General features: G+C 67.4%; 1 protein-coding gene across 1 annotated transcript in view; it reads left to right on the forward strand.

Moving 5' to 3' along the window:
• Positions 1 to 7,437: 7,437 nt before the first annotated feature.
• The window catches only part of PLCH2 (phospholipase C eta 2), a 50,772-nt gene continuing 40,044 nt past the window's right edge, over positions 7,438 to 18,165 (forward strand). The window contains exons 1-2 of the mRNA XM_070403886.1: positions 7,438 to 7,512; positions 9,317 to 9,555. Of these exons, the coding sequence (XP_070259987.1) occupies positions 9,477 to 9,555 (79 nt within the window). The 5' untranslated portion in view covers positions 7,438 to 7,512; positions 9,317 to 9,476. The remainder of the gene's footprint in view (positions 7,513 to 9,316; positions 9,556 to 18,165) is intronic.

Raw genomic sequence — 18,165 nt, forward strand, 5'->3', positions numbered from 1 at the left:
TTTCTTGAACTCACCAGACACCGAGTAACTGCACAAATTAATAAGCGTCACACAAATAAACCTGTTTTTCTTGTTCCCCGAAAGCGAAATATTTCCTGTTGCGCACACCAAGCAAGTCAGTCCAAGACTGATGCCGTGGCCATCGGCTGCTAGAACCTTCGCTGCTGGTATCAGTGGAGGGAAATGGTGCGCCTGCAGGTGAGGGAAATGAATGCAGCACGATGATAGTCATCAGTCATTAGCGGATGTCGATGTTCGTTATTAATAATGACGTATAACAGGCAGTCGGCCTGTTGGTCAAATCCCTCTAGTGTTAACTACAACAATTAAGGCTTGGCTAGAACAAGACTGCGCACAAAGACCACAAGGGGGTGCACCAAGAAAGCATAAAAGATGCAGAGACAAAAAAACATGACAGAAATGGAGGATATGGAGCTAAGAATCGCAATTTTGAGGGCTTGCCATAAATTTGTGCAGAGCCTCACGAAAACTAATGAGACCCTCGATGCTACGATAAAGAAATTAGAAAGTAAGCATACACGGACTGAAATAAAGAATATTATACCCAATAGCAGACCAGAGGAGCACAAGAATCAAACCAAAGATTCGACAAAAAACACCCAATTGGAAAAGCAAAATGAAAAAAGAATCCGAAAGTGTGAAGATAGTGTAAGGAGCCTCTGGGACAGCTTTAAGCGGACTAATATCAGAGTCATTGGAGTGCCAGAAGATGAGAGACAGCAAGATATTGAAAACCTATTTCAAGAAATAATGGCAGAAAACTTCCCCCACCTGGAGAAAGAAATGGACTTACAGGTCCAAGAAGCGCAGAGAACCCCAAACAAAAGGAATCCAAAGAGGACCACACCAAGACACATCATCATTAAAATGCCAAGAGCAAAAGACAAAGAGAAAATCTTAAAAGCAGCAAGAGAAAGAGGCTCAATTACCTACAAGGGAATACCCATACGACTGTCAGCTGATTTCTCAACAGAAACTGTACAGGCCAGAAGGGAATGGCAAGAAATATTCAAAGTGCTGAATACCAAGAACCTACAACCAAGATTACTTTATCCAGCAAAGCTATCATTCAGAATTGAAGGTCAGATAAAGAGCTTCACAGATAAGGAAAAGCTAAAGGAGTTCATCACCGCCAAACCAGTATTATATGAAATGCTGAAAGGTATCCTTTAAGAAGAGGAAGAAGAAGAAAAAGGTAAAGATACAAATTATGAACAACAAATATGCATCTATCAACAAATGAATCTAAGAATCAAGTGAATAAATAACCTGATGTACAGAATGAACTGGTGACTATAATGAATCAGGGACATAGAAAGGGAATGGACTGACTATTCTTGGGAGAAAAGGGGTGTGGGAGATGCGGGAAGTGACTGGACAAAAATCATGCACCTATGGATGAACTCAATGGGTGGGGAGTGAGGGTGGAGGGTGGGGTGGGAGCTGGAAGGAGGGGAGTTATGGGGGGAAAAAAGAGGAACAAATGTAATAATCTGAACAATAAAGATTTAAAAAAAAATAAAAAAAAATAAAAAAAATAATGACGTATAACAGGATATTGTAAAAATTAAGTTACGAAACTTTTATTAAAATGTTTCTTACCGCTATATTGGCTGGGCTGCAAAAACATTCCTTGTGGGACCTCGGGCTGCGAGTTTGACATGCTTGGCCTAGAGAGTTTCTTGCCAGGCAGCTCAGAGCCCAGGGGACACACGCATCTCCCTGACAGGCCTGGAGCCCGACCAGAGCCGGGGGAAGGGCTCCGGGCGGCGATGTTCACCCTTCAGCTCACGGCGCACGTACGCTAATGGCTAACATTCTGCATTTTTTGCTGATCTGACAAAAAGTAGTTATAATCTTAATAGATTGAATACCAAAAAAAAAAAAGTAATTGCCTACGCTTTTTGTTCCAAAGTGACTTTTTAAAAAAATGAGGTGCTGCCCAGCCGGCGTGGCTCAGTGACTGAGCGTTGACCTATGAGCCAGAAGGTCACGGTTCAATTCCTGGTCGGGGCACATGCCTGGGTTGCAGGCTTGATCCCCAGTAGGGGCGAGCAGGAGGCAGCCGATCAATGATTCTCTCTCATCATTGATGTTTCTATCTCTCCCTTTCCCTTCCTCTGTGGAATCAATAAAAAATATATTTTAAAAAAATCACGTAAGGATTTCTGGTTCCAAAAATGAACCAATCAGAGGCAACCTTGTTATGTGACGTGACCTGTATACATGTTGTCCCCCCAGATCTATACTCACTTGAACAGCTGACAGCTCAGTCTTGAGGATGGGATGCATGTTCGTAAACACTGCCTTTACGATTGTTCAGTGTGTGCACACAGTCTGGGGGACACCCTACGCTTATGGCGCGAGACCGGCCGTCACGCTGGACGGCTGATGGTTAGCTGTTGTCCTTTTTTATTTGACAATCGCAGGGGGAGAGGGCGGTGCCCCCGACGGAATCGTCAGGCCTGGCCTGTGTTCACATCCTCGGGGCACGCCAGGGTGCCGTGGCACACGGGGCTGAAGACTCCTGCCCGGGGTGCTGAGGCCGAGGCTCCCTCCTGAGGCAGGCTTCTCTGAGCCTCTCGGGCAGGAAGGCGGGAGGGTCCGTCTCCTAATAAACAGTTACCGTCAACATCCCCAAGGGCAGCCTGCTGCGCTCTGTTCCTCCCGCTGTGGGTCCGAGGACGAGGCGGAGGTGAGGCGCTGCTGGGCTGCAGGCAGGTGGCCGGGGGTGCCCAGCCTACCCCGCCCCCCCGCCGTGGCCGCCCCCCTCCCTTGCAGCAGGAGCCTGGGCAGGGGCTCAGTCTCACTCCACTCGGATGAACCCGGAAAACAGGCTTCTCCGCCTGCAGCACCTGGGGGCCCTCACCCTCCTTGGAGGTACTGGGGTGGTGGCCAGGGGGGTGGGGTGAGCCTGGCACAGGTGGGCAGTGGGGCACCCGGCAGAGCCCCAAGCAGTGCCTGGTCGGGGTACGGACAAGGGGCCCAGAGCAGAGCAGCCTGGGAAACCCCGTCCGGCCAGGAGTCCGCCTTCCCGTTCTGGCCACGACAGCACACCCTGGCCCGCACAGCCAGAGCCCCGGCCCCCGCCTGCACCCCAAGTTGCCCAGCATCGCCCGCATCCCTTCCTCACAGGCCCAGGCCCGGGCCCCACTCGGGACTGATTAGGGCCCTGTGGAGTGAGTGCCACCCCCGCCCGGCCCCTCAGGACGCACCTGACGCTGTGGTTTCGGTGGTTTTCAGACGCATGGTGATTTGTTGCAATTATGTTTTAAATACATATTTATTGGTTTCAGAGAGGAAGGGAGAGGGAGAGAGAGAGAAACATCAATGATGAGAGAGAACCATCGATCCATCAGCTGCCTCCTGCACGCCCCACACGGGGATTGAGCCCACAACCAACCCAGGCCTGTGCCCTGACCGGGAATGAACCGTGACCCGCTAGCCGGATTGCTGCAATTATTTTTGATGGACAACAGCGGCGCTAACCTGTGGATTCCGCACCCCTTCCCGCCTCTCTGACCGGTTGTGGGGACCCAGAGCTCTCGTCAGGAGCCTCCTCCTGTGGGACGGAGCCGCGTCCCCGAGAGCGGCTGTGATGGTTAACGGAGGGGTGCGCGCCCCGTCTCCCCCGGGGCTGCTGGGGCAGGTGCTTGGGGTGCCGCTGGCGTCGGCGTTCCGGGAGCCGCGGGAGGGTGAGATGGCAGGAAGCCTTATTCCCCTGGAGGCACAGCCCTCGGTCTCCAAAGCCCCACTTCCCTGCGCCTGCGCCGGGCCTGGGAGTGCGCTGGGGCCGGGGAGAGGCCGCCTCAGGCCGGTGTCTGGAGTTTCTGTTCCACGTCAGGCCGGGCCCAGCCCAGCGCCAGGCCGGCTGCGGCCCATCAGCCCACTGCGGTGGGGCCACGTGGCCGTGGGCGACAGGGGCGAGAGGAAGCACCGAGAGGCTGCCCTGAGCCACAGAGTCCCCAGAATCCGGAACACACAGGCGTGGGACGGCTTGTGCAGGGGCCGTGCATGCTGAGCCCTCACGGGGCCACGCCCGCCTGGCCACCATCTCCGCCCCCAGGTGTGATGGACTGCAAACCCTTCTCTGTCACCCCAGCTGTGCTGGACCCGCCCCCCGGGGACAGGCTGCTCGGGGCTGGCCTTCCCTTTGCTTCCTCTCTGTCCCTAATAACCAGTTAAATTACAAGATCGCCAGCCACTTGTGAGCTGCCTGTGAAGCGCAGCCACAATTAAAATCGAATTAAGCTAATTGAATCCCGTAAACATGCCCATTGTCTCAGGAACAACGGTAAGCAACACTGCGCCTCCCGCTCCCTTTGCCGGCGGCGGTCCCCTAGCCCGGGTGTGGGTGTCTGTCCCGGACGCCTGTGGCCATCACGGAGACTGGGGGTTTGGCGCTCAGGCCCCCCCACGTCCCCCCAACTCCGAGCTCAGAGTCCCAGGGTCAGCGCTTGCGATCGTGGAAACCGCGTACACCACCCGGGGGCTTCTCCCAGGGGCTGGCTGTCCGTCCGACCGGCACACCCCTGGCGATGATCATTTGCTATTTTTTAAAAAAATATTTTTATTGATTTCAGAGAGGAAGGGAGAAGGAGGGAGGGAGGGAGAGAGAGAAACATCAATGATGAGAGGGAAGCATTGACCTGCCGCCTCCTGCTCGCCTGCGCCCAGGCCTGTGCCCTGACGGGGAAGCGAACCGTGACCTCCTGGTTCACAGGTCGACGCTCAACCCCTGAGCCACGTGGGCCGGGCTGATCGTTTGCTGTTCACATTAGAAATGAAACCGGGCGTTTAAAAATACTGATGGGCTCAGCTTGTTAAAAATAGCAACTCGCCGTGACATGTTACCACAAATAGCATTTTATAAAAAGTGACTTCCTCCCAAAACAAAGTTGTAGTGACAAGAGCAGCCTGGTTTACAGGGTTGCAAATCCCAGCGCTGGCTAGTCCCTCGGCGTCTGCAGGCTCCTGGGTCCCATCGTCCCTGTGCCCCTGGGGGTCGGGGGGGATAAGGAGAAAGCTGGCTTTCTAGACGATGCGGGGCGTGGAGGGAAGGGGGGTCTCCTTGGGCGCAGCCCCCCCGGCTGAGCGAGCGGTGGCTTCAGACAGGCAGGCGGCCTGGGACCCTGCGGTGTGAGCTGGCGCCGCTCTCCTGGCCGCCGCCCGTGGAGCCCACGCGGGCTTGGGCGTCAGGCTGGGGTCGCCGGGAAAGGCCTGGTTGGCTGCGTGGGCAGTTTCCCCGGCGCCCGCGTGTCTCACTCGCACACAGGCCGCGGCTCTGCGGGAAGCGTCCTCTGCGAATCTGGAGGCTTCAGGCTCCACACCGTGACCGCTCACCGCCACTTGGGTTTTCCCGTCAGGACCGCACCCCAGGGGCCTCCAGAACCTCCCCCCTCACGGGGTGGGCGTCCCAGGCTGCACACCCCGTCCCTGCCCTGGCTGAGTGACCCCTGATCCCGGACCTGTCCCTGCACAGGCTCTGCTCTGTGAGGCCAGTCTCAGGCCCAAACATGCCCCTCATCACCCAGCCGCTCCTGTCTGCCCTGGTGAGCCACCCTGGCCCCACGCACCCCCCCAGCCCCACATACCTGCCCCCCGGCCCCACGCACCCCCCCCCCCCGGCCCCACATACCTGCCCCCGGCCCCACATACCCCCCCGGCCCCACATACCCGCCCCCGGCCCCACATACCCCCCCGGCCCCACATACCCGCCCCGGCCCCACATACCTGCCCCCAGCCCCACATACCCCCCCCCCGGCCCCACATACCCGCCCCCGGCCCCACATACCCCCCCCCCGGCCCCACATACCCCCCCGGCCCCACATACCTGCCCCCGGCCCCACATACCCCCCCCGGCCCCACATACCCCCCCCAGCCCCACATACCTGCCCCCGGCCCCACATACCCCCCTGGCCCCACATACCCCCCCGGCCCCACATACCCCACCCCCCGGCCCCACATACCCCCCCACCCCATGCACCCCACCCCCTAGCCCCACATACCTGCCCCCCGGCCCCACGTACCCCACCCCCTGGCCCCAGGTGCCCCATCTCCTGGCCCCACGTACCCCCCCCCCCCCCCCCCCCCGCCCCAGGTGAGCGAGGCGGCCTGCAGTGGCCTGGCTGGACCTGCCCTGCACGAGGCCCAGCGCCAACCTTCACTCTTCGCCTTCTCCTCCTCTAGGTCTGGGCGGGGGTGGGTGGGGGGTCGGGGAGGTGGTACCCGGAAAGGAGCCCCCTCAGGCAGTCCCAGGGGAGCTGGGCGGGGCCGGCTCCTGGGCCCCAAGTGAGAGGAGGCTGAGGACAGGCAGCGACAGGCGTCCAGCCCGGACAGCGGGGGCTGGGGGGGGACCCCAGGAGGACGCTGGGCAGGGCCGGGAAGAGCCTCCTGGGTCCCAGCACGGCCACACCTGCAGGTTGGGGGTGGTCTCGCCTCCCCAGAGCCGGTCTCTACAGTCTGGGTGGTCGGAGGGGGGAGGGGTGGTCTGGGAGGGAGAGGACGCCCCACCCAGACACGCGATCCCCAGAGGCCGCCTGGGGTCCCAGAGCCGGGGATGCCAGCGGTGGGTGTGGCGCTCAGCTCCTGGGTGCTGCCGGGAGGTGGGGGCCGGAGGGAGCAGGCTGGGGCCTGCAGAGGGCCCCCCACACTCCTGCGGCGGCCACTCTGGGAGCCTGGCCAGGGCTGCGTGCGAGTCCTCAGGGTAGGAAGGGGGGGGCCTTCGTCCTTGGGGCTTTGCGGGCGGCAGGCTGGCCGGTCTGGGCACCGCGGGCTGGGCCCCCTCCGGCCGGTCTGGGCCCCATGTGCTGAGGAACCAGGACCGGCTGCTGGGGGCGGGGAGGGCGCTGAGCCTCTCTGCCCCCCCCAGCCCACCTGGCACTGAGTGGTGCCACCTGTGAGGGCACCTGTGGGCAGGGGCTGTTCCCAGGGCTTGAAGGAGCCACTGGGGTCTGGGCCGGGGTCTGAGGTGGGAGGTGCCCCCTCCTTAGCCCGGGGCCGGGGTCTGGGCTCCTGGGGCAGCGGGTGAGAGGAGGCCCAGTGGGGACGGCGCACAGCATGGCCAGCTCGGCCCCTCGACCCCCCGCCTCCCCACGTGGCCGCCAGCCCCGCTGAGGGCCCCCTGCTCCTGCTGCCCCTTAAGCTGTGGGCCTGGCGGCTGGAGTGGGGGCGTCATGAGGGGCCCGGCATGGCTCGAGGGGCGGGGACAGGCAGGCAGGGCTCAAGGACCGGGTGGCACTGCGCCCACCCAGCGGCTGGCCTCACGGGCCTCGCGGCCTCGCCTGGGCGAGGTGGGGCTGTTGCCTCATGGGGGTGGCGGGTGCCAGCCCAGCCGAGCCCCACACCCGGCCTGCGCTTGGCAGACGTGTCGGGACACGGCTCCGCTCCCACTGCGCCAGGAAGCGCACAGCTGCCCGGGACCTGGCCGCGAGGGGCCGGGCGGCCAGAGCCAGCACCAGCGGGGAGAGCCGGGCTGAGACCGCCGCGAGGGTGAGCCTGTGCGGGAGTCGGCGAGGGGCCCGGGGAGGAGGGTGGGCAGGGGGGCCGTGGCTGGCACAGCGGGCCTGGTGGGCGAGGCCTCCCTGTGGGAGGAGGAGCCACGGTCCTGGGTGCCCGGCCTGTGGGCTGCCCGGCGTCCACTCCCCACGCTCTCCTGAGGCAGGACCCCAGGGGACTCCCGGCGGCCAAGTCTAGGTCTGTGCGGACCCTGGAGGGTGGGCTAGGCAGGCGGGGCTGGAGCGGGCAGGAGGGGGCCAGGGCCGGGGGCTGGGGCGGGCAGGAGGGGGGCCAGGGCCGGAGGCTGGAGCGGGCAGGAGGGGGGCCAGGGCCGGGGGCTGGGGCGGGCAGGAGGGGGGCCAGGGCCGGAGGCTGGAGCGGGCAGGAGGGGGGCCAGGGCCGGGGGCTGGGGCGGGCAGGAGGGGGGCCAGGGCCGGAGGCTGGAGCGGGCAGGAGGGGGCCAGGGCCGGAGGCTGGAGCGGGCAGGAGGGGGGCCAGGGCCGGGGGCTGGAGCGGGCAGGAGGGGGGCCAGGGCCGGAGGCTGGAGCGGGCAGGAGGGGGGCCAGGGCCGGAGGCTGGAGCGGGCAGGAGGGGGGCCAGGGCCGGGGGCTGGAGCGGGCAGGAGGGGGGCCAGGGCCGGGGGCTGGAGCGGGCAGGAGGGGGGCCAGGGCTGGGGGCTGGGGCGGGCAGGAGGGGGGCCAGGCTGCGGGCCTCTCTCTTGGGGCCTGGAGGGAGCCTGTGAGGCCTGGGTGTGAGGAGGGACATGAGGTAGGGCTGCTCTGCAGGGTCCCGGGAGATGGGTGTCCCAGGAGCCTTCCCCCCCACCTCCCTGCCCTGTCCAGTTCCTCCTGCGTGGGCACGGCCTGGCTCCAGGTGGCCCAAGGGCCTAGGTGCCCACTGTCCACTGAGGGCCAGGCCCCAGGAGCTGTGTCCTGAGCATGTAGAGGGCTCCGAGTCCAGGCCCGGCCAAGGCCACAGCTCTGCAATCTCTGTGGCCGGGGAGGAGGCTGGGAGGAGGCTGGGAGGAGCCCGGGGAGGAGGCTGGGAGGAGGCTGGGAGGAGCCCGGGGAGGAGGCTGGGAGGAGGCTGGGAGGGAGCGGTGGGCGCCCAGAGGTCTGCAGGAGGGGCTGGCCTGGGGCACAGGAGGTGCTGGATGGAGGGAGAGGGGGAGGAAGGGGCTCCAAGCAGGAGGGGAGCCTGAGCCGCGGCTGGGGGGGGGGGGCTGAACTCAGGGGGACCCAGAGGAGGAGGCGGAGCCTGGGGCCGCTGGGGGGTGAGAGTTGGGGGCTTGGAGCCCGGCCAAGTGGCCAAGGGGCAGAGGGCAGCCTGGGAGCCAGGGTGGCCCCAACTCACTGCACAGACCGAGTGGTGCCTCCAAGGGCCGCCCCGGGCCCGGGAGTGACCCCAGTGGGACCTGGGGTGGGGCGGGGGGCCTGTGTGGCCTGGGGGCAGGTCCCAGCCCGGCAGCACAAGGGCAGGGCTTCTGTAAGAGAACCGAGTCCCTGCCGAAACCGGTTTGGCTCAGTGGATGGAGCGTCGGCCTGCGGACTGAAAGGTCCCAGGTTCGATTCCGGCCAAGGGCATGTACCTGGGTTGCGGGCACATCCCCAGTAGGAGATGTGCAGGAGGCGGCTGGTCGGTGTTTCTCTCTCATCGATGTTTCTAACTCTCTATCTCTCTCCCTTCCTCTCTGTAAAAAATCAATAAAATATATATAAAAAAAAAAAAAAAAAAAAAAGAGAAGCGAGTCCCAGGCAGAGGGAACTCAGCCCCTGACAGACACCGCCCCTCCCGCCAGGTGTCATGAGCTGCAGACTCCATCCCAGCGGGGGACCCAGGGGCAGAGGGACCTCGGAGCAGCCTCTTCCAGCTTCCTGCTGACAGCGCACCTCAGCTGGTGACCCAGGACACCCCACCTCTCAGAGGCTGGCCCGCGGCAGAGCCCTGGACCTCCCTCCATGGCTCCCCCACCCGGGGACCCAGGGCCCCCCCTGGGGAGCCAGCGACCTTTCCTGAGCTCCAATGTCCTGCCTGTGGGTGAGTGAGGCCTCTGGCCGGCAGGTGGCTGTGGGGTTCTGGCCCGGCCCCCTGCGAGCTCTCCGGAGCAGGTGGGCTGTGAGGGGAGCAGGTGGGCGGGCTGCTGAGGGGGCCCCAGGTGGGTGCACCTGTCTGGGCCCGAGGGAAGGCAGAACAGACAGGCTTATTAGGGAGACAGCTCGTCGGACCCCTGGGCCCCTGCTTCTGCTCCGGGTCCTCGGCAGCTCCTGGCCCTGGGGTGGTGCCTGGCCTCCCTGGGCTGTTCCTCTCTGACCTGTGACCTCTTGAGGTCGGTTACGCTGGTTTAGGCGACGCTGTCTTCTCTCTCGAGTTTGAAAAGGGGGGGCTAGGAGGTGCACAGGTTCCGCGCACGGGCCGCAGTGCGGCTGGGCAGGGTGGGCAGCCGCCACCCGGGTAGGAAGCGGGCGTCCCGCCTGCCCCTCGCTGGGCTGCCCCCCGAGCCCCGGGGTCCCCGCTGCTCTGGCTTCTCCCACCTCCCCCCCACTCGCTGCACGTCCACTCCCCACGTCTGGAACCGCAGGCGGGCAGGTGAGCGGGTGGGAGCCCTTGCCCGGGCGCAGGGGCCGGGTGGTGCCGAGGTGCCCGGCCCACCGGCACGCAGACTCCTCCGAGACGCCGTCTCCCTCCCGCCGTGTAATTAGCTCCGGGCCCAGCCGGGTGGAACCTGCCCACGGGGAGAATTCCCCTCCACCAGGCGGGCCGGCGCGGGGAGTGGGTGCTGGACCGCCCGCCCCCCCCCGCCCCCCGCGCAGTTGGCTGCTCTCTGTCCCGGTGTCCCGCGTAGGGGCTGAGCTGAGGCCGCCGATGCGTGTGGCCTGTGTTTGCCCGCTGGCCCTGGCCTGGCAGCCCTGGACTCAGCCACCCTGAGGGATAAGGGGCACCCAGCCCCCTGGGGGGGCACCATGGGGCCCTGGGCTGCAGGGTATATCTGGGGTGACTTCTTCTCCACCGGGTTGTGGGGCCTGGGCCTGGGCACCGTCAGACGGGAAGGGGTCCCCGCTTAGGGGCAGGTTCTGGGTGTGGACCTGGAGCCCCTGGACCGGTCTAGCGTGGGGGAACCCCGGCTTCCGGCTGGCTGGGCCCTCTGCCCGGGGCCGCCTCTGGCTGCAGGTGGGTGTGGAGGGTGTGGGACAGGGTTCCTCTGGCTCAGCTGTCCCGGGAGGTGGGGGAGGAGAGCGAGGAGGGAGGGTTTGCGTGAGGCCCAGCCAGCCCTGTGGGTGTGACGACGGGCCTGCCTCCCGGGGGGGCTGTGCTCCCCAGGACCCGCTCTTCCTGGGGGGCCCTGCAGCTCGCTCGGCCACGGCTCCCAGGGCCGTGGTGGCGGCGGGAGCGTTCACACATGTGCAGCGTGTGCCGTGCGGATCTGTGCATGTGCGTGCATGCTCACGCTGCCGGCACCCCTGCGCCCGCTCGGCCAGCCCGGGCTTGCTCCTCCACGCTCCCCAGATGCGTCCGGACAGGCCTCCACCACAGGCCCATGTCTGCTCGGAGCTCACAGCCCCCCACTTCCCCCCGCTTGGGCCCTGCTTCTCAGCTCGGCTGGGAAGGAGCCCCCCGAGGAAAGCGGGTGGGACGGGGAGGCTCTGGGCCGCCCTCCAGGCCCCGAGACCCGGCTGTGGGACCAGGCGGGGCCCCAGGGGGCGGGGAGCCTACAGTCCTGGGTGTGGGGGGGCGACTGGATCCAGAGGTGATGGTGCCTGAGACGGGGCTCCCCTCGACCTGCTGTCCCTCCCGGAGCCCTGTCCCCCCAGCCTGGCTGGCTATGCTGATGTCCGGCCAGGTCCTTGCTGGGTGCTGGGCTGAGGGATGGGGCACCTCATCCGGCCCCGAGGTCCCTCTGGCGGCACCGCTGGCCAATGGGAGGTGTCCCAGCCAAGAGGAGGGCGGGCCCAAGGCGGGGAGCCGGCCCCGGTCCTGGGGGCCGCCTGACGACTGTCCCCCTGCGGTCAGGCTCCCCTGTTTGGGGCCGCACCTGCGGGCTGACGCCAGCCTGTCCCTCCGCAGACCCCGGTGGGTGGGGGCGGAGTCACAGCGGCGTCCAGAGGTGTGGCCTGCCGGCTGGTCTGGGCCCTCGCCTTTCGGACCGCAGGGCCCGGTCAGGCGGCTCACGTGCAGCCCATGGCACTGCCCGGAGCCTGCTCTGTGCCAGCCCCATTGAGACTGGCGGTCGCCATGCGTGACTAGGCGGTGAGCGGGGCCTGGGGCTCCCACGGCGGCTGGTCTCAGCGCGGCCTTGGCCCCTGGCCCTCGGCCCGGAGAGAAGCCCCTGCTGGCCCGGCTGGGGGTGGACGTGTGCACGGCCCGCGGCCGGGGCGGTGAGGCTGAAGGAGGCTCAGGCCCCACCAGCAGCCCCGCCCCCACCCTGTGCTTGCTCACCCCAGTTCTCGGTATCCATGGTAACCGAGGGGGTGTCAGCGCTCCTTAATCCCCTCCCGGGGCTCAGGGTTGGGGAGAATGCAAACGAGCGGCTCCCGGAGGCCCAGGGAGGAGGTTGATGGGGCGAGTGGGGGGCCTGGCCCCTGACCCAGTGCTGGGGGCCTGGCACCTGGGCTTCCAGCAGTGGGGGTGGCAGCGCCAGCCGTGCCCACAGCTGTAGGCACCAAGGCTGCCTACAGGCTGATTGCCCCCCTGGTCCTGACAGGGCCCCCCCCTGGGATCTAGGGCACCCGCCCCAGATGCTGTGGGTCAGGGCGGGGCCGGCAGGGCTGGGCTGGACAGACAAGGAGGGGGCGTCCTGCAGGGAGAGAGGCCCCGGCGTCTGGGGGTGAGGGGGGTAGTGGCTTCCCCTCGGCCGCCCCAGGTCCCAGCCTGCCCCTCACCAGGGGGCTTTGGGGTCTTGCTTCTGGGGGTGCAGGGCCCTGCGGCATCAGAGGGCCGGTCCACGGGAGCCGGGCTGGTGGAGGCAGGCCTGCCGCCCGGGGACACGAGGGGCGCCCCCTGGACTCCCTGGCCTGGCGGCCGCTGGTACCCTACAGGGTGCAGATCCCACAGGCCGTGGGAGAGGGTGGGGGCACAGGTGGAGTGGTGGCCTCCTTCCCTGAGGTGGAGGTCTTGGGGGTACCTGCCCCACCCTCCATTACCTCGGGGCCATGGCCAGCGTGTTCAGATCCACCCCACCCCCGGGACTCTGCCGGTCGGGCTGGCTTCTCCTTTTTCCTGAGACGAAAGAGAGACCGGCTCCAAGGAGGTGCTAAGGGGTCACGTGCCTTTCCACAGTCAGGCCGCCCGGTGCCGGGCCACCAGGACGCACGGACTCCCCGTCGGGTGATCAGGGGCAGCGCCTGCTCCCGGGCCGGCAGCTCTGGGCTCCTTCCTTCCCTGGGCACCTCGGGCACCGCCTGCCCAGGGTCCCTGTCCTCACGCAGCACGCACCTGGCTGGGGACCGGGCAGAAGCTACGGGTCCGTGTGCGCCCTCGGACCTCTGCGCGCAGCTCCGCCTGCTGACACAGTTCCCACAGTTCTAACCACGGCCACCAGTCCGGGGAGGCGCGGCCAGGTCTCTCCCCAGACCGCCGCCCCCTCCCCCGCCCCGAGCATCAGGGTCCAGGAGAGGAGGGCAGTCCTGCTGGTGGTCCCGCCCTGGGGCCCGGCGGCTGCCCTGTGCCGGGCACGGTGCTCACGGTGCCGTGTGTGGGCCTCCAGGCACGCGAACCGGGCAGGTGTGTGAGCAGGGCCGCCGGTCCTTGACATGCTGGGCTGACAGGGAGGCCTGAGCCGCCATGGCAACGGGGTCCCTTAGAAGCAGCGTTTCCCACGACCCCGAGCCGCACGGGGAAGGCTGGGCTGTGAAGTGTGGGGCTTGCAGCTCCCACGCCCCCCGGACCCGAGCCCAGCGCGCCCCAGGCCTGTGGGGCCGGGGATGGAGACCCCGCTCCGCAGGCGGACAGGGAGGCAGGTGAACCCCACTCTGCAGGGCTGGCTCCGTCCAGGGAAGGGTTGGGGGCTGCTGGCCACCACGTCGGGGGAAGGGGCCTGGGAGCCGGTCAGCAGGTCACTTGGGGGCCAGCACGCAGACCAAGGCTGGTTGGACTCTGGGGGTGTGGGCCTGGGAGCTGCTTCCTGTAGGGGAACCTGGTCTTGGGGTTCCCTCGGCCAGGCCAGGGCCACTGGGGCCGATGCGCTGACCCAAATGCCTCTGGGCCGGCCGGGGCGGGGGCGGGCCCTGCAATGGCCTGCAGACGAGGGCAGCGGCCGCGTGCGGGAAGCTGCTGTGAGTTTCCGGGGGCCAGAGGCTGGCTGGCCGCATGGAGGCGTTTGGAAGGTGGGGGAGGGGGTGGCGGGCGGGAGAGGCTTCGTGCAGGGGCTGGAGAAGCCACCCAGTGAAGGGGTCCCCCGGCCAGGCTCCCCGCCTTGGGTGTCAGCACGTCTGTGCAGGGAGCCAGGGAAGGGAGCAGACGGGCCTGGCCCAGCTCAGAGGCCCGCCCCGTCCTGAGGCCCCGACGAACATGCCTCCGTGGACCGCTGCCCCCGGCCCCGCGCGGAGGTGCCTCCCAACGTGTCCCCTCTCCTCTAGTCGGCACCACCTGGGCACAGCAAGGTGCCCGGCGGTCTCAGGCGAGTGGGGGGGGGCAGCCTGCTCTGAGCTGGGGGCCAGGTCACCCCTCTCCTCCTGAGCCCCCAGGAGGATCCTGGCGACCTCCCACCCACAGCCAGGCGGCCGCGGCCCGGGCTGCCCACGGCGGGCACTGTGCGTGGGAGGAGGAGCTGGGAGCCGGCCCGCTCTCCGCCTTAGTTCCGATGGAGAACGGGACGTCTTAAGACCAGATGCTCGTGAGAAAGCGACGCGCACACTTTCTAAATTTAGCCGCTGATTGCACATTTACCCACTTAGGCTTATTGACGGGGTGCGAGCGCGCTGTCCCGCTGCGCCGCTCGCCGCCCCTGTGCGTCCCGGGCCCGAGCCTGGCTGCTGACCTCGGGCTCAGAAGGTTCCGGAGCCGGGTTCTCGCCAGGGCTGCTTGCTAGGCCCGGAGTGACGCTGCCAAAGGGCAGTCTCAGGGGCCACGGGCAGCGGGTCAATCTGACTGGACACCCCTCTGCCGAGGCCGCCGGAAGCTGGTCCGGCTGGTGTGTTGGGGGGACGGAGGGCAGTGGGCCTGACGCAGGCAGGCACCTCAGCATCTTGCTGGGCAGCGCCAATTGGAAGCAGGGCAAAGGCCCGGCAGCCTCTCGAGTGAAATTCTGTGGCTCAGGCCCCGGTGCTGCGCCGTCTCAGAGGAGGCGAGGGAGGGAGGAGGGAACCCAGGAAGGCTCCCTGGAGGAGGCGCCGTGCCCCAGGCCTTGGAGACCCTGGGTGCTAGGCTGAGGGTCTGATGCTCCTGGTGGGAGGTCATGGAGTCCCTGAGAGACTGGAGCCTGGAGCACCGGTCAGGCCTGTGTCACTGCATCGGGCGGGTGTATTGGAGGGAGGCCCGGAGGCAGACAGGGCAGAGGGCAAGGCCCGGAGTGGCTCTCTGGGTGGTGATGTGGGGCTGCGGGGCAGGCCCTCTGCCCTGGCTGCAGAAGTCACCCCCTGGTGGGTGTGGGGGGCATGTCCGCAGAGCAGCCACAGGCATAGGCTTCCTCCGTGAGGCAGGCGGGCTGTTCCTGGAGTCCCTGGCTCAGAAGGAGGTTTCTTTCGTGGTTTCCAATTTGCATTTCGGTCTTGGCTTCACGCAGGAGGCGGCCCAGGTTTCTCATCGCCAAGCGGCCCCTGGTTTCTGTCCGTCTCCCTCCCGGTCGCTCTGGCTTGGGGTCTTGGGATCTTGACCACGTGCCCGGGCCCCGAGGACCCTGGTTCCTGGGGCCTCATCCCCAGGGGCTGCGGGAATGTCCCTGTCAGCCCTGCTCCCAGGGCTACGTCTCTGTCCCTGTGAGAAGAGCCGCCCACCCCAGCTGAGCCCATGCTGCCCGGGGAAGGTGTGCAGGTGGGCAAGGGTGGGGCCCAGGAAGTGCCCCCACCAGCCGGGCAGTGATGGGAGGGGCTCAGGCTGTCCCTGGCCGGGCGCTGCCGGGCCCTCTCCGAGGCCCTGTGACCCCAGGAGGCCGTGGGGCTCTGCGCGAGGCCTGCCCGGCCGGGGAGTGGCTCCTGTGGCCCCCAGCAGCCTCTGGAGCCTGGCCTCATCCACCCTCCCCTGCACTAGGCCTCCCTCTCCGCCTCCATCCCTCCCACAGGCGCCCATTTCCTCACTCCTGGGGCCCTGAGCTCCTGCTCCAGGTGAGGTGGGGAGGAGAGGCGTGGGGGGCCCTGTGCTGGTCTGGGCATCGGGCCCCTGGCGGGGAGGAGAGGAAGCCAGGGAGTAGCCACCCCTGAGTGACAGCACCTGTGCCCTGGGTGGGCGGGAGGGCTGCTCTCATCGCCGCAGCAATGACGGTGGGGTCTTCGCTGCAGCCCACAGCCCGGGGGAGCGGGTGGGGTGGTGCCCGATGCTGCCCTGAGCAGAGGCTGCCTGGCCTCAGCGGGCAGAACAGCCCTGGAGCGCACAGCTGGGCACAGGGCTGGGAATTGGGGCGCGGCCCTGTCTGGGGCGCTGGGAAGTGGAAAGGCTCAGGAGCTCAGCTGGCCCCGCAGGTGCCGAGGCTCTGGGGGTGGGGGGGGCGGCCTTGGCTCTGGGAGGGGCCCTGAGGCCCGGCCTGGGGCCCACGGCACAGCCCAGGAGGCCGCTGTGTGGCGTGGGGAGAGTCAGAGGCCTCTCTGGGCGGCAGCGATCTGGAAAGAAGCTTAGGGATCAGCAGGTGTTTTACTGGGGACACGGAGGCCCAGAGAGGGGCGGGGCTGGCGGGGGCCACCAGCTGGCCTGCAGGGAGCGGGCCAGGGGCCGGCTGGTGTCTTCTGTGAAGTCACCAGACCAGGGCCAGCGGGGGTCTTTGCCTCTCCAGACCTGTGCCAGCTCTCCTCCCCCACTGCTGCCCGCGGGGGGGAGGGGGCCGAGGGGGGCTGGGAGGGGGCTGGGGGGCTGGGGGAGGGGCTTAGGGGGGCTGGGAGGGGGCTGGGAGGGAGGCTCCCAGGAAGGAAGGAGCGTCTGTAGAATCCAGGGTCGGTCCCTGCTTTGGGGCCTCCAGGAGGGGCCGTTTGGGAAGGAGGGGCGGCCCAGGCACGGGGCCAGGTGGGCCGGTCAGCAGCATTAGGGCCCCTCCCCCACCAGGCAGGCTGCCCCGAGGTGAACCAGGGGTGCCCCCCCCCCCCCAGATCCAGGCATCTATGCAGGTTTCTGCGAGCCCCTCGCATCCTGCGGGCGGGTCCAGGCAGCAGTGGGTGTGGGCGGGAGTGCCCCCTGCCCCGGGGCCCAGCCGCAGGCGTCAGGACGGGGACGCGGTCCTGGGCCGCCCCTCCAGGTCCTGCCGGGGAAGCGGGGGACAGGGAGGCGGCGGCGCACCCGCCGGGAAAGCCCTGGGTCCGGCGGGAGCGGGCGGACTGCTGGCCCCGCGGTGCGCCCCCCGCCCGCTGCTCTGCGCCCTGTTCTGTGCTTCGCGCCGGCTCTGCGCCCGCCGGAGCCCGCACCCCGGCCCCCTCCCCACGCGGGGCGGGCAGGGGGTGTGTGCAGGCGGCACGAGTGACAGCGCGCTCGGCTCTCCGCTCCCCGCGCAGCCGGCTCGGGGCGCAGTGTCGGTGCGCACAGCCCGCCGCGGGCTGGAGCCGGAGATGCCGCCGGAGCGGGAGCGGGAGCGGGAGCCGGAGCCCGGCCGCTGAGGACCCCCACCCCCCGCCCCCCCGCGCCCCCCGCGCCGCCGCCACTGCCGCCGAGACAATGGACGCGGGAGCCGCCCCGCGGAAGCACAGTAGGTGCCGCGCCGCCCGGGACTGTGCCCGCCAGTCCGGGTCCTGGACACGCGGGGCGCCGGTCGGTCCGGGCAGCGGAGGGAGGGGCGTGCTGCTCCCCGCACTCCCAGCAGCGGGGCGGGGGGGAGTGGGGTGGGGGGGCGGTACGCTGAACCGCCTGGGCCGCCCGGACCGAAGGGGGCGCCCATCCCCGAGAGGCGGCAGGGGAGGGGGTGTGGGTGGGGCAGGTGAAGGGTCCTGGCGCCGCAGGTGGGGCTGAGGGATGGGGGGCTCCCTTGTGCCAGCGCCTCCCCTGGGGCTGTGAGTGCTGAGACTGAGCCCGGGACGGGACCCCCGGATGGGACCCCGGAGATGGGACCCCCCAGATGGGACGGTCCCCCTGGCTGGGGGCGCAGGGGGGCAGGGCCGGCCGGGGCTTCAGGGAGGGGCGGTGGACACGCAGCAGCGCCCGGCTGGGCACGGTGTCTGGGCAGCAGGTGCCATTGCTGGACCCGGGCCCGGCTCCGGCAGCACAGCGGGCAGGGGTCCCGGGGGCACGGAGGGCAGGGGTCCCGGGGGCACAGCGGGCAGGGGTCCCGGGGGGCACGGAGGGCAGGCGGGACCCGGCCAGGCTGCAGGGTGCTGGCGGGGGCACCGCTCCCCGGGGCTCGGGCATCCTCTAGGGGACGCGGCACTCTGGGCCTGGGAAGGGGAGGCTCCATGGAAACAGGAGGCCCCCCCTCCCCCAGCTCAGTGACCCCTGGGGTGGACAGAGGGACCGCTGCCCCCCTTCCAGGCTGGCCTTCCTCCTGTGACCTCCGCTGTGTCTTGCCTGTGACGACGGGCCTGG

This window comes from Myotis yumanensis, unplaced genomic scaffold, assembly GCF_028538775.1.
Source record: "Myotis yumanensis isolate MYYU_CA2020_CCGP unplaced genomic scaffold, mMyoYum1.0.hap1 SCAF_2, whole genome shotgun sequence".
Classification (NCBI taxonomy): domain Eukaryota; kingdom Metazoa; phylum Chordata; class Mammalia; order Chiroptera; family Vespertilionidae; genus Myotis; species Myotis yumanensis.